The sequence below is a fragment of the Micromesistius poutassou genome, assembly GCF_964030765.1.
Source record: "Micromesistius poutassou genome assembly, chromosome: 15".
In the NCBI taxonomy this organism is placed as follows: Eukaryota; Metazoa; Chordata; class Actinopteri; order Gadiformes; family Gadidae; genus Micromesistius; species Micromesistius poutassou.
In genome coordinates, this window is record NC_140285.1 from 17,310,452 (window position 1) to 17,331,911 (window position 21,460).

General features: G+C 46.3%; 1 protein-coding gene across 5 annotated transcripts; it reads left to right on the forward strand.

The window, feature by feature from the left end:
- The first annotated feature begins 156 nt into the window (after positions 1-156).
- On the forward strand, positions 157-21,161 carry LOC311359944 (NF-kappa-B essential modulator-like). Of its 5 annotated transcripts, none has more exons than XM_084480001.1 (16): positions 157-506; positions 1,030-1,170; positions 1,312-1,556; positions 2,012-2,086; positions 2,503-2,604; positions 3,139-3,303; positions 3,617-3,678; positions 4,240-4,287; positions 7,041-7,143; positions 11,040-11,155; positions 12,737-12,889; positions 13,028-13,100; positions 13,841-13,975; positions 17,944-18,080; positions 18,918-18,994; positions 19,332-21,161. In XM_084480001.1, exons 2-16 carry the CDS (start codon positions 1,032-1,034, stop codon positions 19,508-19,510), a joined length of 1,809 nt encoding a protein of 602 aa, XP_084336127.1. In that variant the 5' UTR covers positions 157-506; positions 1,030-1,031; the 3' UTR covers positions 19,511-21,161. The 5 variants fall into 5 exon arrangements, with proteins under 5 accessions (XP_084336127.1, XP_084336129.1, XP_084336131.1 ...); XM_084480003.1 differs by having other exon boundaries at positions 1,041-1,170; XM_084480002.1 differs by lacking the exon at positions 157-506 and adding an exon at positions 657-864.
- Positions 21,162-21,460: the final 299 nt, after the last annotated feature.

Below are 21,460 nucleotides of genomic sequence, written 5' to 3' on the forward strand. Positions count from 1 at the left end.
TCGCATGCTTATGCCGACAATATTGATCCGTGGTGAAGTACAACACCACGGATCAATATTGTCAGCATGCGCATGCGCAGACCCCTGGGTAGCGCGATAGTCCAGACTGGCGGAACAGCCTGACGTCACCGCTTCAGTGCCATGACGTCACCGCTCTTCTGCGGAAGGAGGAAGGGGAATTCCTGAAGCTAACAACAACTCCGACTACTTTATCCTGACAGCTGACCTCATGAAGCCCATCGACTCGGCGGTGTATTAGCACAACGGGCGCGCTCTGCGATACGTAACACGGGTCGGCGGTCCCGCGATGCGTCTCCGGCCCGCGGGTCTCGTGTCTTCAGAGGGGAGTTAGCCTGCTAGCTGCTGCGATAAACACCCAGCTAACACACGCTACCTGGCTAACGCCGACATAGCCACACACAGAGCACATACACACACGTCCTGTATTCAACGGCGGCTTCTTTGTGAGGTCAATCTGGTCTTGGGTTAGTCTGCTGAATTCAAAGGTAAGCGTTTCGTGTGTATGAACGCCTGGCATTTGTAAACAATGTTTTCTACTGACTGGCATTCTACTGTTTGACGTCACATGGTCGATGGATGTTAATCATCTTCTAATCCACGGTCAACCTGATCGAATCAGAGCCAATCACCTCGTTATTCAGGCTTCTGTTGTGTCGGATGTCTTATTTGAGATGGTCCTCCTCGTGGTATTTGAAGGTGACGTAATGTAATGTTCATATCACTCTGGTGTGTTTGTTTATGTGCTACCAACGCCCTAACCCTATCCCCTTTGGGGGCTTATTAGAAGTAGGGTTGGGGGTTGGGGGGGTCGTTTCAGCGCATTCAACGTTAGGGAAAATGATGGTAAGGTTGGCACCTTGGCATGTGATTTGATAGTAGAGAATGAAAGTGAAAGTAACTGCTCATGCTGCTTTCACACATGTGGATGGATTGTCAGGTGACACTAAGACTGTGTGTGTGTGTGTGTGTGTGTGTGTGTGTGTGTGTGTGTGTGTGTGTGTGTGTAAGGAATGGTGCAGCCCCAGCCAGACGGTTCCATGCACTGGGACATGGCGGGCGAGGAGAGCAGCGGTGGCCTCCGGGTTCCACCAGAGCTGGCCGCTAATGAAGTGGTGACCAGGCTGCTGGGAGACAACCAGCAGCTGAGAGGTACGCAGCTCCTTCGGTTCTAATACTAAATGCCCATCTTTGTCTCCAGAGGCTGTTGTTCTGACCGGCCAAACGTCCTCTTTCACCTGTTTTTTATTGACGTCTCCTCCTCTTGTCCGCCCTCTGTCCTGCTGCGTCCAGAGGCTCTCCGCTGCAGCAACCTGGCCCTGCGGCAGCGCTGCGAGGAGATGGAGGGCTGGCAGCGGAAGACCCGGGAAGAGAGGGAGTTCCTGAGCTGCCGCTTCCAGGAGGCGAGGGCTCTGGTGGAGAGGCTGGCCCAGGAGAACCACTCGCTGCATGGGCTGGTGAATGGACACAGCTCCTCCGGCCAGAGCTCCAGCTGCTGTCAGACTGAAGAGAGGAACGGACCCCTGGAGGGACCACAGGTGGGTCGGGGTTGGTGCGTGGCAGTCCCGTCTAGCCCGTTGAGATGGCAGGTTGTGGGCCATACAAAGAGAAAGGTCAACGACACAAATGAATGGTTTGAAAACAGGTATACCAGTGTTTTTATGATGCTACAATTACAGACGTTGTAGCATTGTTAAAGACTGTTTTTGTTCAATAACAATCTCTTAAAATACTGAGGACGTATGTGACATTGATTTTAGTATTAGCCAAATTAATTCCATTGTATACCTTTTGAGAAGTTACTATTTTTAGACTGCAGTTTTTCACTGCTGAAAAACAAATCATGATGAATGAAAAGGGTAAGCCCTGTTTCAATAATCTGGTTTTAGATCCTAACCTAATATACTATAGCAGGTCCACAGCAAACAGATGTTACTCCATGCTCCTCTCTGGTCAGAATCAGACCTTCATTAATGTCTACTGTGTGTCTCAGACTTTAGATCAGCGAGGAAGGAAGCCGGCGGAGGAGGTGAACCACAACACACAGACCATGCCCCCAGGCAGCCTGGTAAGACTATCACAACACACACACCATGGTAAGACCACTATCACAACACACACACCATGGTAAGACCACTATCACAACACACACACCATGGTAAGACCACTATCACAACACACACACCATGGTAAGACCACTATCACAACACACACACCATTAGACCCACTATCACAACACACACACCATTAGACCCACTATCACAACACACACACCATTAGACCCACTATCACAACACACACACCATTAGACCCACTATCACAACACACACACCATTAGACCCACTATCACAACGCGCGCCACGCGCCAGCCTGGTTAGACTCACTAGAGCTGTCTGCTCTAGGGAATGAGGGGGAGTGACCTGACTGAGCCTTGTGTTGGTTTGATGCATTCATTTCATGTGACGGGTGTGTTTGTGTGTCTAGGATGGTGCAAGTTTGAATAGCTCCATGAGTAGTGGCCTCCGCTCCTCCCCAGGCTCTGCTTCAGAGGCTGGGGAGGGGGTGTGGTCTGTGGAGCCTGGCCAGGTGAGCCCGCCTTGTGCTGTGTGCACTTTGTACCAATCTGTTGGTCATTGGCTCCACGCTGCTGGTTCTCTCTCACAGCTGATCACACTGCGCCACCTCCTCCGCTGCCCTTGCTGTTTTAGATCAATACAATCATTTCTTTGAACTTCTACCCATGATTCTAACCGATCCTCTTTGTTTGAATCATTGATATGTATTCTTGTTTCCGACCAATCAACATCTGTGTGCCTGTGCAGCATTCCACACTACATGTTCCTCTCTGCCTAGCTATCACTGCTGTATACAGGGAATGGGGTTAGCCTGGCGATTGTTAGTACTTGCACTTGGTTCTATGAACGTCTTTACTGTCACCGACGGCAATATATTGTTTCACTTATTATGACAAATTTACTTATTGTAAGTCGCTTTGGATAAAAGCGTCTGCTAAATGGCCTAAATGTAAATGTCTTAGTCAGGACTTGGCCTGGCTGCAGGCCGAGTGTCACCGGTGTCAGCCTACAGCTCCAATCCATACAACATCTTTGTTCTCCACAGAACACTGAAGGAGGAAACGAGTTCCTGAACCTGCTCAAGAGCCACAAAGAGAAGTTGGAGAGCGGCATGAGGGAGCTGAGGAGGAGGAACGAGGAGCTGGAGAGAGAGAAAGAGGAGTCAGAGAAGGACCGGGATCAGCTGAGAGCCAAACTGGCTCAGGCACAGGTATTACAGCCCCGGTCCAGATCCATCCCTCTGGAAGTCTGGACCAGAATATCTGGACCGCTTTGCTGAATGAAAGTAATGATTGGTTTATTCATCAAACATGGTTTCATGATTAATAAAACATTTCTGCTTATTACTTCAGAATGTAACTATTGAGTTGCCTTTCTCTTTCACATTATACAATAGTTTTCTTGCCTACATTACCAGTGAACACAATAAAGGTCTACATGCATCTTCAATGGGCCTTTGCTTCTAATGCACATCTAAACAGTGGACCTGTAGTCAGTGGTTCATGGAGCTTTTTGTTTGGTAGACGGGCTGTGTGACTGAGGAGGCGTCGCACCACCGCTCTGAGGCTCAGCATTCTTCTGACAGGTAGGACCTCTTCCTGATGGCTGGGACTGTGTTGACTAACTGCACTAACGCGATCTAAGCGTCTGTCTGTCGCTGTTGGTTTACACTAGCTGCCATTGATTGCTCTCTGCTGATGTGTTTTATTCATGAAGTGCTTGACTATCAGGCAGTGTACACGGTGACCTGTGGGTTACGCTACGGCCCCAGTAATAAGGCAGGCCAGATATGGGCGATAACACTAAGAAACATTAATTAACTGTGACAACATGCCGCATGCTCACCCAACCCGTGAGCGGGAGTGTGTGTCCTAGTTTATTCACCAGGGGCCGTTGTTGTCACGTGGTTCAAAGCCACGTGTATTCAGCTGTTTTCCCAGCACATGCTAAGCGCTTTGGGCCCCTCCCCAATGTTACTTTATAAAGTCGAAACCTAACATAGGAGAGTGAATTACCAGAGGAAGAAGTTCAGAGTAAAACAAGACAAAGGAAATGAAGCATGTTTAAGTGAAGCATGCAGACCTCTGACCTATGACCTCTGGACCCTCTACCTTACTACCCTCTGCCTGCTGTCTTCTCTTCTCAGCTCTAGCCTGGCTAAACTCACAGAGCAGCTCCAGGCCACGCAGGGCAGGTGAGCCTCGGCTCTCTGTGGCTTCCTGTCTTTTGCTTCATGCCTCCTTTGCTTTCATTCTGCCTAAACCTGTTGCTTCCGGTACTACCTGCATGTGTATTTTAACGTGATGTGAATTTAATTTATTTCATTTTGATGTTGGTTGTTTCTGTGTGATGAGTTCTTAGTCTTTATCTATTTATTCTCATCAGTTGTGTTCGTCATGTAATGACATCATACTGGTGTGCTCTTATTCTGGAGCTTAGGGTTATTTATTGTTTTTATTGTGGTGCCTCTGAACCTGAAACAGATTAAAATTCTTTCCACAGAGAATGTCCACCAGGATTTAGGTTTGGGCCCGAATGGGTCTAATGCAGTCTAATGCAGTCTAATGCAGTCTAATGCAGTCTAATGCAGTCTAATGCAGTCTAATGCAGTCTAATGCAGACCCTAATGGGTCTAATGCAGTCTAATGCAGTCTAATGCAGTCTAATGCAGTCTAATGCAGACCCTAATGGGTCTAATGCAGTCTAATGCAGACCCTAATGCAGTCTAATGCAGACCCTAATGGGTCTAATGCAGTCTAATGCAGTCTAATGCAGTCTAATGCAGTCTAATGCAGTCTAATGCAGTCTAATGCAGACCCTAATGCAGACCCTAATGCAGTCTAATGCAGTCTAATGCAGACCCTAATGCAGACCCTAATGCAGTCTAATGCAGTCTAATGCAGACCCTGCAGTCTAATGCAGTCTAATGCAGTCTAATGCAGTCTAATGCAGACCCTAATGCAGACCCTAATGCAGTCTAATGCAGTCTAATGCAGACCCTAATGGGTCTAATGCAGTCTAATGCAGTCTAATGCAGTCTAATGCAGTCTAATGCAGACCCTAATGCAGTCTAATGCAGTCTAATGCAGACCCTAATGCAGTCTAATGCAGACCCTAATGCAGTCTAATGCAGTCTAATGCAGACCCTAATGCAGACCCTAATGGGTCTAATGCAGACCCTGCAGTCTAATGCAGTCTAATGCAGTCTAATGCAGACCCTAATGGGGCTAATGCAGTCTAATGCAGTCTAATGCAGACCCTAATGGGGCTAATGCAGTCTAATGCAGTCTAATGCAGTCTAATGCAGACCCTAATGGGGCTAATGCAGTCTAATACAGTCTAATGCAGTCTAATGCAGTCTAATGCAGTCTAATGCAGTCTAATGCAGACCCTAATGGGGCTAATGCAGTCTAATACAGTCTAATGCAGACCCTAATGCAGTCTAATGCAGACCCTAATGCAGTCTAATGCAGTCTAATGCAGACCCTAATGCAGACCCTAATGGGTCTAATGCAGACCCTGCAGTCTAATGCAGTCTAATGCAGTCTAATGCAGACCCTAATGGGGCTAATGCAGTCTAATGCAGTCTAATGCAGACCCTAATGGGGCTAATGCAGTCTAATGCAGTCTAATGCAGTCTAATGCAGACCCTAATGGGTCTAATGCAGTCTAATGCAGTCTAATGCAGTCTAATGCAGACCCTAATGGGTCTAATGCAGTCTAATGCAGTCTAATGCAGTCTAATGCAGACCCTAATGGGTCTAATGCAGTCTAATGCAGACCCTGCAGTCTAATGCAGTCTAATGCAGTCTAATGCAGACCCTAATGCAGACCCTAATGCAGTCTAATGCAGTCTAATGCAGTCTAATGCAGTCTAATGCAGACCCTAATGCAGACCCTAATGGGTCTAATGCAGTCTAATGCAGACCCTAATGCAGACCCTAATGGGTCTAATGCAGTCTAATGCAGTCTAATGCAGTCTAATGCAGTCTAATGCAGACCCTAATGGGTCTAATGCAGTCTAATGCAGACCCTAATTGGTTTAATGCAGACCCTAATTGGTTTAATGCAGACCCTAATTGGTTTAATGCAGACCCTAATGGGTCTAATTGGTTTAATGCAGACCCTAATGGGTCTAATTGGTTTAATGCAGACCCAATAATAAAAAGTACTGTACTACTACTGAGTGTCTTCTCAGAGCATTTCATCTTCTTTGGGAGGCTGCTCCGTGAACCTCGGGCTAGACATTTCAGCCAGTGTCTGTCCAGTGTCTGTCCAGTGTGTGTCCAGTGTGTGTCCAGTGTCTGTCCAGTGTCTGTCCAGTGTGTGTCCAGTGTCTGTCCAGTGTGTGTCCAGTGTCTGTCAGCCAGTGTTCAGAATAACAGTAGTTGTGATACCAACATGGCTGTTATGTTATTGTACAGTATGTATGTTAGTTCAGAATGACAGTAGTTGTGATACCAACATGGCTGCTATGGACCCAGAGCCCATCACAGCCTCACTCTCCCCCCTCAGTGTACAGCACTTCATCCAAGCGCCATGCTGCTGCATTCCTACCACAAAAACCTGCTCTGTGGACACGGGCCCTGTAGAGGTCATTGAAGAGGTCCTTTTATACGTTACCTATCCTGTATACATTATATATACTGTAGACACTTTATTACAACAATGTCCTCTTCACCAGCCACATTGTTTTGAAGTGAAACGGCTCCCAGTCCACACAGTTCTCTATACGTTGACGTCCTCCAGGCTCTATGTCCCTGTGTTCTGCTGAGGCAGTGTGAGCCTGTTGTCTCTGTGCAGTGTGAGCGGCAGTGTGAGCCTGTTGTCTCTGTGCAGTGTGAGCGGCAGTGTGAGCCTGTTGTCTCTGTGCAGTGTGAGCGGCAGTGTGAGCCTGTTGTCTCTGTGCAGTGTGAGCGGCAGTGTGAGCCTGTTGTCTCTGTGCAGGTATCGGGAGCTGAAGGAGAAGCTGGACTCCCTCCAGAAGAGCTCTGCCCAGCGGGACCGCACCGAAGTCCTCCTGGAGCAGAAGGAGAAGGACTGTGCCCAGGTGTGTATGGTCAGGACTGTGCTCCTACTTGAGTGGCTTTCACACCTGAAAGGCACTGGGGGCTGTATGCTCTACATTAACTTTAACTTCTTAGTCAGTGTGAGTAACGAATCCACAAATCCAGGCAGTGTTTGACTCTAACTGTATTATGAGTTAACTTTAACCTCTTAGTCAGTGTGAGTAACGAATCCACAAATCCAGGCAGTGTTTGACTCTAACTGTATTATGAGTTAACTTTAACCTCTTAGTCAGTGTGAGTAACGAATCCATTGATGAAGCAGGCAGTGTTTGACTCTAACTGTAGTATGAGTTAACTTTAACCTCTTAGTCAGTGTGAGTAACGAATCCATTGATGAAGCAGGCAGTGTTTGACTCTAACTGTAGTATGAGTTAACTTTAACTTCTTAGTCAGTGTGAGTAACGAATCCACGAATCCAGGCAGTGTTTGACTCTAACTGTAGTATGAGTTAACTTTAACCTCTTAGTCAGTGTGAGTAACGAATCCATTGATGAAGCAGGCAGTGTTTGACTCTAACTGTAGTATGAGTTAACTTTAACCTCTTAGTTAGTGTGAGTAACGTGAGAGAAAGACCGCAGGGGGCTCCTCTCCCTTTGGACGTGGTGAAGTCCTCTCAGGTTGAGACAGGTATACTGGCTTTGTAGGGGCCACTATAGAGTCAGGTAAATAACCAGGGTTAATCTCTAGGTCAAATGGTATGAATGAGTGACAGGTGAATGTCCCTCAGCATGTAGGCCTCGATGGACCAGATAATGGCTCCTTTAACCTTGTGATGAATACATTAATACAACGTTTAACTTTAATTGTGACAATACTTAGTTAACCTCCACATATCAGTGAATTGAGAAATGGAATGAGGTCATTGAATATAGAGATCAGGGGCCGTATTCACAAAGCTTTTTATCTTACTGCTAGGAGTGCTCCTAACTCGCGCTAAAAGTTTTTATGTAGGAGTTTTTTCTTAAAAGTAATTCACAAAGCCGCTGAGACCTACTGATACTAAGGATAAATCACTAAGAGTGAACTAAGAGTAACGCCCCCTTACGTCGATTCTCGTGCACAAATTTTGAAGCGGTCAGTACGGTGATTGGCTGTTGAGTGCCGGCGGTCTCCGTCAAACTCATTCGCAACTTCCCACAAACGAGCTCACTAAATCAACGAAAAATAAGGAAATAGCCTAGGCTACAAATGAATACACGCACGATGACAAGTTTGTGCATACCACAATAATGACGTTGTATGCACGTTAAAAAGAGAGCCAAAGCAAACAATAAAAATACGTAAATTGCATTATCAAGGAAGTAATTAAAAGCACCCTGCAAACTATTATCCAATTAGCATATTTCCAGCACTTAAAGTTTGGGCGTAGCCAGAGATTGTAATTAAGGTGCGCCTGTGAGAGTTTGGGTGGCCTCAAGTTCACAGTGATTTACCGGAACGCTGTTAGAATAACTGCTGCAAGTGTCCAGTGGAAGCCAGGGTCCGGAGCGATCGATACGTGCTGCAATAACCGGAGCACTGATTCAATTAGGCTGGTTTTTCGAGACCTTATACGACGAGATGAATGAACAAAATAAAACTAAATGACAAATGTTGATTGAACCACTTTCACTCAAACCATGGTCCATCATCAGGAATCCTCTGGCGGCTGCCCCAGACCATCCTGAAAGCAGCCCTGGCTCTCCACTAAATCACTCCACGCTGTACATGGGGGAATGAAATGTATGGATAGAATCGCAAAATCCAATAGGGGGGTTTCCTTCGCAGCCCCGCTTCTGTGGTAGCGAATGCTTGGACCTAGACCGGTCACTACGCGGTCCTAGTGCACCGCTCACCGCGCTCTCTGTCACATTTTGCTTTAAATTGAAAGAAATCGTTGTAATGAATTAATTCTGAAAATATTTAGGTGTGCCAGGACCATGCTTGGGTGTCCCAGGCACACCCATGTACACCCGTGGCTACGCCACTAAACACTTTAAATATCAGCCCAGTTCAAGTCCTCCTATCATGTTGAATGAAGGAGAAGACAACGTGAAACGCAAGCGAAAGCCCAACTGGTCCGACTCCTTACTGAGCTGATTATAAACTCAATACAATAAATTATCTTACAATAAATGATTAGATAGTAATCATAAGTAAGAGTAGTTATAGGCCTATTATTTTTTTACTTCAAACCATTTATTTTTATTTGAAATAAATAATGATGATTAAAGTGTTGTATTACTATTAATACATGAGACAAATAATTATGGTTTAAGTGATTTATTTATATTTATATATTAAATAATTAAGGATGATTAAAGGTACATTTGTAACATTGCCCCTGTGTGTTAACCGTCACTGATGGTTGCGATATTCCTAAATCGTCGACATTGCAAAGTTGCATTTTCCCTGTTGCTAAATATCGGAGTGTTATTCACTAATTCAACCACAAGTTTGATACCCTCACGATTTTGCATATCTCCTTATCAATTTGCCGTCCTCCATTGTCTCCAAAGCATTTGGTCACGTTGCAGCCATTTACATATTCTTTGTGAATAGGTCTTACTGAGTTAGGAGTCCTCTCGAGGACTTTTAAGCTCTCCTAGACTTAGGTGCTACTTTTAGGCCTAAAATACTTTGTGAATTGCTCTTAGTAAAATAAAATAGGAGTCCTAAATTTAGGACTGACACGCCCATTATTTTTAGGAGTTACTCCTAAATTCGCCACTTATGACCTACTTTTAGCCCTAAGATTCTTTGTGAATACGGCCCCAGAGCTTCAGTGGTCTCCCTAGGACTGGCTCTGATGTAAACATGAGATAAGGAGCTCCTCTCAGAGGGAGGTGGCATAAAGACACGTGGAATCCCATTGCAATAAGGCCCTTAGTTGACCCAACATATTACTTATACTTCCTTTAAACCTCAGTTATTTTCTCCCATATTTTCCACCCGAGTAGGTATTTCTAAAAAGGCTTGAACACAGGACAGAATAGTATGATGAGATCAGTTTGATCTAGCATGGTGTCTCCACCGTCCTGTCCTAGGCCCTGTGTAAGAAGTGATCTAGCATGGTGTCTCCATAACGTCCTGTCCTAGGCCCTGTGTAAGAAGTGATCTAGCATGGTGTCTCCATAACGTCCTGTCCTAGGCCCTGTGTAAGAAGTGATCTAGCATGGTGTCTCCATAACGTCCTGTCCTAGGCCCTGTGTAAGAAGTGATCTAGCATGGTGTCTCCACCGTCCTGTCCTAGGCCCTGTGTAAGAAGTGATCTAGCATGGTGTCTCCATAACGTCCTGTCCTAGGCCCTGTGTAAGAAGTGATCTAGCATGGTGTCTCCACCGTCCAGTCCTAGGCCCTGTGTAAGAAGTGATCTAGCATGGTGTCTCCATAACGTCCTGTCCTAGGCCCTGTGTAAGAAGTGATCTAGCATGGTGTCTCCATAACGTCCTGTCCTAGGCCCTGTGTAAGAAGTGATCTAGCATGGTGTCTCCATAACGTCCTGTCCTAGGCCCTGTGTAAGAAGCATCCCCCACCCATCACACCTGCTGCAGCTTCATGCGTGTTCAGTGATTCAATGCTGTTGCTGCCATTTGAATATACCAGATGGAAATGTGGCATTATGAAATAAATGTGGCATTAAATAAACAAAGGTGGCATAATGAAATGAAAGTCCCCTGAAATCTATAACGGTAGTCCTTTTGGAAAAAATGTCCTTTTTAAAATAAAAACAGATTTATATATTTCAATATATTGATTCATTTATATATATATGTATACATTGATTGCCTAATTGATTAATTTCAGAGCTATACTTATTTATTTAATATGGGCTCAAACGGGCTTCCATGCTAACGTACAGAGCGAGGAGGTTCTAATGATTCCCGTTGGTTGACAGCTGGTGAAGGACTGTGAGGCGCTGAAGGCCCAGGCCACCTCGCTGCTGGGGGAGCTCAACGAGAGGCAGAGCGCGCTGGAGAAGAGCGATAACGACCGCAAGGTCCTCAATGACAAGTAGGTCTGGTCTCTGTGTGTGTGCGTTAGGGGGGCGCTGGGCTCTGTGTGTTGTGTGTGTGCGTACATAGGCTGTGTAGGAACGTGAAAGGCTCTTTGTGTGTGTCCTGTGACCGATTCATTAATTGTTCAACATTCCAATGAGAAAAAAATATTTGTGAAGATATTTTGACAAACAGTCATACTGCCAAATCCAGTGTGCACTACGAACCTCGGTTAGTGGGTTAGCGAGGTATGTTGCGCTCAAAGCCTGGGTTAGCTGGGACACGAAAGTCGCTCTGTTTTAGTGTCGCTGTATCACCATGGTGACTTATGCTGTCAACCAAACCTGGTCGGGAGCAGGTTTTCAGCTAAGCTAAGCGCAGCTTCCTCGCCCCTCCTTTGACGATGGCGTCACCATTGTGGGTTTTCCCGTGGACCTCGGAGCCCGTATCGTACAGGGGTCTCTCCGGAGACAGAGGGTCTCTCGGGACAGATCTTGGCATTGCCTGAGAATATTCTTTATGAGAGATACAGGTTCTCATCAGGGTATTTGCTGTTTGATCGTCCTTGTTGGACCTTATGTACACAATGCTTACTGCACAGCCAGTGTGTCTCCGTGAGAGTGGGGGTAGCGCGTCACTCTTGAATTTCTGTGTGCAGAGTTCATCTCCCGAGTGATGCGCATTTATGTGTAGCTTACACAGTCCCTTTTCTTATGTCATAGGTAATACTTAATCACTAAAGGTTATGGAATTATATTTTTGTGCTTATTTCGAACTTGAACCCATGTTCTCAAGGCCGTGCTGGCACCACATCTATGGGGGTAAAAGGCATGATGATGGACAGGTGAGATTTGAACCCCGGTCGCTGGCGTTCAGGTCTTATAGTAATCCACTACGCCACCGCCGCAACCTCTCAGTGGTAGAAAACATGCGATACATTTCTTACATAGGGTGTATTTAAAGTGAATTTCCTAAATTATAGAATAAAGCAGGTTGGACGTTGCTTTTGTATTTTGAAATCATCATCACTCTTTGGGATTAACGGCGAACAATTCCACATTTGGCATAGTTATTTTATAGACTATATGCAGAATCTTTTCACTTACAAATTTACACATCGGCTGTTTTTTGCCAGCATGCCTCCCTAGCCACTGCAACTGTGTTGCCCCTAGCTGTTATCTGATTTTTGAACTCCTCATAGGAGTTCATTATGATTCATTATGATTCATTATGGGTTCATTATCTGTTCCTCTTGAGTGAAATAGACTGCTCTTGCTCTATCCATTTTGTGTAAAGTGATGCGATAAACGCCCCTTTTATGTGAATGCGCATTGAACCTAAAGCAGAACACCTGGATTGACCAATCGAATCCTAAGTCAGCTTCGTAGTGTTTCACATATGTAATAATATCACTTGTGCTTACTTGTCTTTTTGTTTTCTTGTTCTTTCCGTAATTGCTGTGTGTGTGTGTGTGTGTGTGTGTGTGTGTGTGTGTGTGTGTGTGTGTGTGTGTGTGTGTGTGTGTGTGTGTGTGTGTGTGTGTGTGTGTGTGTGTGTGTGTGTGTGTGTGTGTGTGTGTGTGTGTGTGCGCGACCAGGCTGTGTGTGAAGATGGAGGCGCTGCAGGGCTCTGAGCGAGAGCTGGAGCAGCAGAAGAAGCAGCACAACGTGGCCGTGGACAAGCTGCTGCTGCAGACACAGAGCCTGGAGAACGCCCTGAAGACCGAGCGCCACACGGTCATAGAGGAGAGGTACACACACACACACACACACACACACACACACACACACACACACACACACACACACACACACACACACTCCAACACACTTGTTGTATGTGTTTTGTTTTATTGTTATTGATTGAATTTCTCTTACTTATTTTTCAGGAAAAAACTGACTCAACTGAAACATGCCTACACGTGTCTGTTCAGGGACTACGATTCTAAGTTGAAGAATGAGGTAATGTGTGTGCGTGTGTGTGTGTGTGTGTGTGTGTGAGAGACTGCAGTCTGTGCTGTTATCTGTACCCTGTCAATGGAATTTCCACAGAGACAGACAGACAGCCCTGTCTCTACAGTGGTGTCTCTCTCTCAGGGGGACAGACAGCCCTGTCTCTACAGTGTGTCTCTCTCTCTGGGGGACAGACAGCCCTGTCTCTACAGTGTGTCTCTCTCTCTGGGGGACAGACAGCCCTGTCTGTCTCTCTCTCAGGGGGACAGACAGCCCTGTCTGTCTCTCTCTCAGGGGGACAGACAGCCTTGTCTTTGCGGTGTGTCTCTCTCTCAGGGGGACAGACAGCCCTGTCTGTCTCTCTCTCAGGGGGACATACAGCCCTGTCTCTACAGTGGTGTCTCTCTCTCAGGGGGACAGACAGCCCTGTCTGTCTCTCTCTCAGGGGGACAGACAGCCCTGTCTCTACAGTGTGTCTCTCTCTCAGGGGGACAGACAGCCCTGTCTGTCTCTCTCTCAGGGGGACAGACAGCCCTGTCTGTCTCTCTCTCAGGGGGACAGACAGCCCTGTCTCTACAGTGTGTCTCTCTCTCAGGGGGACAGACAGCCCTGTCTGTCTCTCTCTCAGGGGGACAGACAGCCCTGTCTCTACAGTGTGTCTCTCTCTCAGGGGGACAGACAGCCCTGTCTCTACAGTGTGTCTCTCTCTCAGGGGGACAGACAGCCTCTACAGTGTGTCTCTCTCTCAGGGGGAGGACATGTGCAGCAGGCTGGAGGAGGCCGAGCGGGCCCTGGCCCTCAAACAGGACCTGATAGACAAGCTGAAGGAGGAGGTGGAGCAGCAGCGCTACACCCTGGAGACCGTCCCCGTGCTCACTGCTCAGGTTTGGCTGCACATTCACACACTCATCTGCATGCATTCACTCTTCCATATGTTCATGTTTAACTCAGTCTTATGAAAGTCATGAAACAAATATTATAGCAAATAGATTTAGGCAAGGAGTGGACTGATGAACAACAAAGTGCACTATTAAACATTATACTAAAAGGTTCCACCTTATAATACAGTTTAGGCTACAGAGAATAACTACTTGTATAAAAAAATGAATAAAAGTTCAAATTAAGAAGTATCAAATCTAGTTCTCTTGTACAATTAACATTAATACAAATTCCACTTTTACCACAATTACACCTCACAGTTCACAATGAAAAGTAGTGCAGTAGTGTGACCACAGGACAACTAGAACCTTGGCTCATTGCTTCTTGTCTACCAGCATCAGGTTATTGGAACACCCGGGTTCTCCGTCCTTAATAGAGGACACAGTGAGCGACGGGGAAGAGGGCAGAGAGTCACGGTTCACTACTGTGAGACCACTAATGTGAGACCCTCAGAGAGACAAACACACGTTTAAAGCCTAGTCCTGTTTGATACAATGAGACCCTCAGAGAGACAAACACGTTTAAAGCCTAGTCCAGCACTATTAGAAGATGAGTCATTCCTTTCCCTGTTCCACCCCCCCCCCCCCCCCCCCCCCATGCTTCAAAAAGAATGATCAAACTATTGAATTCAAGGCTTAAGACTGTTGGCTTAAGACTGTTGGTGGTTGGCAACCATTGCCAACCATTATTTTGGAAGTGTGACAAATGCCTCCTTTACAGTTCCGCACACAGGCCTGAAGTCTCAACTTGACTCTTGCCTTTTCACTCTGTGGCGGATCTGTTGGCTTCAGAAACACTTCCTGATCCAATCCGTTAGATGGCGCTGGAGTGAAGAGTGTGTAGTTCTGTTTAGACGGTCGTAGGGGTTAGGGTCAACGTATCGGCTACTTTACTGAGCCAGCACTCGTCAAGCAAGTCATCTATTGCAATCAAAATGTGTTTGGTAGTACATCATACAAATACAAAGACATCTTGCAAATAGATTATGAAGTTTTGTTTTGGTTTTGGAGCAGAATATGGCATTAAAATACTGAAGTCCTGCATGACGCAAGGCGTCATGGAACAGGTTTGCTGGCCGTCGTTGAGCGGCTGAAGAAGGCGGAGTTCCACACTAGTTCAGCATGTTTTACAACAGTGGCATAGCCCTGTATGGTGCAAGATAAAAAAAAAACTCAATAGCAACCTATGCAGGGTAAAGGTCATTTATTTTAAGTAAGAAAGATATTTGACATTCAGAAGATGTATTTTTATGTTTTTATCACCCATTTGAGTCCCAGGGTGTGTAGCAGAGTACACCTCCTGTTACCTTTAAGTGGTTTCAGTAGTTAATAACATTTGGTTTTGAGCACAATTCACGTGTTAGGGTCATAAACACATTGTTGGTCAAAAAGCGCTTCTCTCGCTCTGAAAAGCATTTTGCACACATAAAAACTGGAAAAGTTGATAACTCAGTCCCTTTCAATGCAAACGTGTAACTAAGTTTAAATGGGGTTATTTAAGCCATAGAGCATTGCATTGAAGAGACACACCGGCAAGTAAACACATTTATTAAGAGCAACTTAACAAAACGACTATTAAAGATGAGCTCCCAAGAAAGAAAAGAAGCAGACCCTGACTAGCCTGAAATTCAAAACATGGGGGCATCCACAGCTGAGTGTCTCTAGAGCAAAGTGATCAATGTGTGGGAGATGTACAACGATGTCCCCCCCCCCCCCGGGAAGAAACACAAAGGAAAGGTACACAGAACAACCCCCCAACGTTCCAACTAGCTGGAAATGTTCAACGTGCAGCGCATGGCAATCAGACCTTCTGATACTCTCAGGTCACCCAATCAGGAACTAAGGAGGGAGTACCTGTGGGGAAGACGGAGTTAAAAGAACACCTCTGGTCGGGCCACTGGGGTTTACCCATTTCCCTATTCTGCGCCCTTCTGTTGAGAGCAGACCATGTCTATGTTAAACTCCTATCCAAAGATACCCCTGTGAAGACTGTGTTTGCTGTGGTAGGTCTATGCTGTATCATGCTATCTTAAGGGCTTTGCACGTCACAAGTTATGTTCAAGAGTATAACTATGTGGTAAGCTTTCAGAGGGAATCAGTCCAAACTTTATCAGCTTCAATGAGGTTTTAAAAAGATCCTCTGTGTAATGAGTTGATGGATGCGGCTGTCTCGTGGCTGGTGGCTTGTGTAGATGTTGTATTGGAGAGGTGCCGGAACACTACCTTATGGAAGGCCATTTTTCAGACTTTCTGTTTCATTTGCCTCTTATATTTACAAATAAGGTTTTGGCCTAGCCAGCCTCCAGCCTTCCTTCCCTGATTTTGATGTACACTAAGGCTAAACTATGGCCTCTTCGAGTTATAGCCGTCACCGGTCCTGACTGTCCTTTATGCTGAATCCACCTCCAGCTTAAAGTCCCTGATTAAAACACACCTCTCCAGAAGTGCTTTGAGTTGCAAATCAACTGAAATCAACATGAAATGGATGTCCTCGTGAAGCCAGGATAGACGGCTGCGGTGGGTTCACCACCAGACTCTATGGTCCATTAAGTGCAGTCATTTGAGTGAATAAATCACCTCGTAGTGTCAATGATCATACATTATGTAATGGGCACAGCCACCTTCTCACATTGCAAACTAACTCAGGTACAATGTACAATGGTAGATTGAGTCAAGCTGCAGTCTACAAGCGTAGGTCTTATTCATGAGCTTGACCATTCTAGGACAAGATTGACCAATTTGAATTGGTGGATCATTAACCAAATGCCTTTCTCCTAAAAACTAACCCTACATTTAATATGATAGGAGATCACAAGATACCTTTTTGGTATTGTCCTTTTGTGTTAAAAATAATCCAGTTTATTGAGCCCAAAAACAATTCTCATGTGTAATAAATGATTAAATGCTCCAATCAAATGTTGTCACATTATTGTCACAGAAGAACAAGACATGGGCTCCGAATCCTTTTGAATGTGATGGGTGATGCCTCTCAGATCCCCTCCTCTGACCCCTGCTCTCCTCTCTGTGTGCTCCTCCTCCTCCTGTCCTCTCCTCCTCCTGTGCTCCTCCTCCTGTCCTCTCCTCCTCCTGTCCTCTCCTCCTCCTGTGCTCCTCCTCCTGTCCTCTCCTCCTCCTGTCCTCTCCTCCTCCTGTCCTCTCCTCCTCCTGTGCTCCTCCTCCTGTGCTCCTCCTCCTGTCCTCTCCTCCTGTGCTCCTCCTCCTGTCCTCTCCTCCTCCTGTGCTCCTCCTCCTGTCCTCTCCTCCTCCTGTGCTCCTCCTCCTGTGCTCCTCCTCCTGTGCTCCTCCTCCTGTGCTCCTCCTCCTGTCCTCTCCTCCTCCTGTGCTCCTCCTCCTGTCCTCCTCCTCCTGTGCTCCTCCTCCTGTGCTCCTCCTCCTGTGCTCCTCCTCCTGTGCTCCTCCTCCTGTCCTCTCCTCCTCCTGTGCTCCTCCTCCTGTCCTCTCCTCCTCCTGTGCTCCTCCTCCTGTGCTCCTCCTCCTGTGCTCCTCCTCCTGTGCTCCTCCTCCTGTGCTCCTCCTCCTGTCCTCTCCTCCTCCTGTGCTCCTCCTCCTGTCCTCTCCTCCTCCTGTGCTCCTCCTCCTGTGCTCCTCCTCCTGTGCTCCTCCTCCTGTCCTCTCCTCCTGTCCTCTCCTCCTGTGCTCCTCCTCCTGTGCTCCTCCTCCTGTGCTCCTCCTCCTGTCCTCTCCTCCTCCTGTGCTCCTCCTCCTGTCCTCTCCTCCTCCTGTGCTCCTCCTCCTGTGCTCCTCGTCCTGTCCTCTCCTCCTCCTGTGCTCCTCCTCCTGTGCTCCTCCTCCTGTGCTCCTCCTCCTGTGCTCCTCCTCCTGTGCTCCTCCTCCTGTGCTCCTCCTCCTGTGCTCCTCCTCCTGTGCTCCTCCTCCTGTGCGCTCCTCTCCAGGCTGAGATCTACAAAGCAGACTTCCTGGCGGAGCGCGAGGCGCGGGAGAAGCTGAACCAGAGGAAGGAGGAGCTGCAGGACCAGCTGACCCAGGCCCTGGCGGAGCTCGACCGGCTCAAACAGGAGGGAGCCTCCCGGTGAGAGAGCAGCACTTAGGACCAACCTTTAGGTACCTTTAGGCACATTACCCTGTAGGACCAACCCACCTGTAGGTACATTACCCTGTAGGACCAACCCACCTGTAGGTACATTACCCTGTAGGACCAACCCACCTGTAGGTACATTACCCTGTAGGACCAACCCACCTGTAGGTACATTACCCTGTAGGACCAACCCACCTGTAGGTACATTACCCTGTAGGACCAACCCACCTGTAGGTACATTACCCTGTAGGACCAACCCACCTGTAGGTACATTACCCTGTAGGACCAACCCACCTGTAGGTACATTACCCTGTAGGACCGACCCACCTGTAGGTACATTACCACGTAGGACCAACCCACCTGTAGGTACATTACCCTGTAGGACCAACCCACCTGTAGGTACATTACCCTGTAGGACCGACCCACCTGTAGGTACATTACCACGTAGGACCGACCCACCTGTAGGTACATTACCCTGTAGGACCAACCCACCTGTAGGTACATTACCCTGTAGGACATTTTGCTGATGCTTTTATCCAGAGCGACTTACAACCATTCACACACCGACGGCGGAGTCCACCCCATCAGGGCGACAGCCAGCAGGTCAGGAGCAGTCAGGGAGAGGCGTCTCGCTTAGGGACACCTCCACACTCCTTTAGGAGGAGCCGGGGATCGAACCCGCAACCTTCTGGTTGCCAGTCAACCCGCTGTACCTCCAGAGCTTGTGCCGCCCCGGTGCTTTCCCTCGTGTTCATTGACTTTGGTTGATGGTGAGGTGTAAGGCCCGGTGGGGGTATTGTAACAGTAACACGTGGTCCTCTCTTCTTTCAGCGCTCGCATTGAGGAGATGCAGCAGAGACACCTGGATGACTTCAGAGTCCAGCGGCCCACAAACCTAGCACCACAAGGTGCAGCAGACACGACCAGGCGTCAAAACCTCATCCACTAGTTGACTGAGTGCATTTTTTAGTTTCAATGTCTTTTCCTGCTTGGACATAATATCCAAATAGTTAATGATAACTTCTTCAGTTTTCTCTGTGTGCAGTGAAACATGATTTCAAAATGATAAAATCACTTTGCATAAAGAAATGTCAGTCTCTGAACTTTGCTTATGTCACCAAGCTCAAATTATCTTAAAGCCTCCTGATATCCGTATGGATCCGACCATGTTGAAGCTAACCCACAGCTCTCTCCTCTCTCCTTATGGCTCTTCCTCTCCCTGGGGCGCGGCGCTCCCCGGCTCAGCCTTCAACACCGCTCCACCGCCCCAGTCCTTCCGCAGCCAGGGCCTCCCACAAGTGGGCGCGGGCCCCGGGGCCGGCCCTGGGGCGGAGGAGCTGCCAGACTATCGCTGTCCTAAGTGCCAGTACCAGGCCCCGGACATGGACACGCTGCAGATACACGTGATGGACTGCATACAGTAACACATCGTGGCTCACACACAAGAAGAGATGCACCCATGGACACGGAGGTTTAACCATCAGGAACAAGGCAGGGGCAAGAACAACCGTAGCCAGTAATGAGCAGAATATCATTGCTGTAGGTGTGCTATATGGATCAGATCCTGATTTGATTGATTCTCTGTTGTCCCCCGGGTTCACACCGTCCTGCTGCAGCAGTGCAGCTGTGATGAAGTGCTTCAGAGCACTGAGGTGGAACCCAATCATCCACCTCTGATGAGGCTGGAGGCCTCCAGACAACACTGGTACGACCTGGAACACAGTAATATAATGTGAATAATATAGTGTTTGTTTCTTAGGACAGGCTTTCTGTGTCGTTGTTCATCTGGCCCTTCTCAATGCGTCTGATGTTTTATGGATTAGAGTTTGTATACTCTCTAAATGCTCTAAAAGTATCCATTCAGTGTTCTGTGCCTGTGGGTACCAGATTTATTTTATTTTTAATCCTTCATTTTACCCTCAATCCAACAGATTTAACCGTGCCTGTCCTTGTTTTGTATAGCTGTGACATCATTTTATCTTTGAGAATGTTCACCCATAAAGTATGATTGTAATGATTATTTTTTTATTTATTTTACCCAAATAGATTCCTAAGTCTATAATGAGTCTCTGAGGCATTTCCTATTATTTAAAAAAGAGTTAATGCTGACTTAACAAAAACAACAATTGATAGAATGGCTCAGAATAATTGAATTTATCTGGATATCATCATTAAAAAAGTGCCAAAGTTCAGGGCAGATTTGGTTTAATATCATATTTCTGTGAGTTTGAAGTTGCTGCAATGGGCCATACAACATGATGGTTGGTAACGTGCTGTGGGCTGTTCACTCCAATAATCGGGAGTCGATAACTTACACCTTATGGTTTCATCATTTATTGTGTGAATATGACAGTAATATATCAGTAATTATAGATTATTATCATGAAAAGAATGTCATTGAAAATGTATAATTGGAGATTGACAAATAAATATTATTGCAATAGGGGATTTATTTTTCATATTTGATGGTTGATTTTTGGGGCTTTGATGGAGTCTCAGGTCAGCGGGTCTCATGGGTAGGCCCCAGAAGGTTCTATCTACTCTTTGGTTTTTTGTTTATTGTCCACACTATTCATTTTAACTGAATTGAAATGAATTTGAAATTCCATTTCCACCAGAAGTATTACTTAGATGAAAAAAAGGTTCTGTAAACGATTAAAATCAGCACCGTGTAGAAATGCCCGTACTGGAATCCAGTGTTGTGCAAGTTCACACTTCACATGAACTAGTTCAAAGTTCAGTTCATACAAAAGAAAATGAATAAATTCACGTTCATAGTTCACCAATTCAGTTTTGAACTAGTTCATGTTCAGTTCATTAACAGTTTTTTTTTTAGAAACCGAAGAAAAACTGGGAGTGAGTATTCTGTGCTTATCTTTTAAAATGAATCCTCTCCATTACCTGCTGCCCATCACTATAATCTCAGATTGTTGTGGATATTATTTGTACACCTGTTTCATTCATCACAACTAAGTAACTCTATTCAATAAACATGTCATCTGGACCTAAGCATCAATTCAGAATGTCACAAAATCTGAACTAGTTCAAGTTCTTTAGTTAAAAATGTGTTACGTTCAGTTCAAAGTTCATAGAAAAATTAACTAGTTCTTTTGAACTAGTTCATGCACAACACTGCTGGAATCCCCTTCTGAAAGCTTATAAAACAAGAAACAAGCCATAATTCCAATTACTACACCTAGTTATTCTCATCATTAGTTCAATAATGTATTGTGTTTGATGAATATACTATATATATTCTATTATTTCCCACACACCTTCCCTTGGGATTAGGATCATTTGTCTTGAACAGCTCTTATGATAACGGCCACTTAACGTCCTTTAACAGTCAGGAGTCCGAAGCAGAACAGACTTTA

Coding starts and splice junctions, on each gene's coding strand:
- LOC311359944 (XM_084480001.1), top strand. CDS start 1,032: ATGGTGCAGCCCCAGCCAGACGGTTCCATGCACTGGGACATGGCGGGC. Junction 4,288..7,040: donor CTCCAGGCCACGCAGGGCAG/GTGAGCCTCGGC, acceptor GTCTCTGTGCAG/GTATCGGGAGCTGAAGGAGA. Junction 18,081..18,917: donor AAACAGGAGGGAGCCTCCCG/GTGAGAGAGCAG, acceptor CTCTTCTTTCAG/CGCTCGCATTGAGGAGATGC.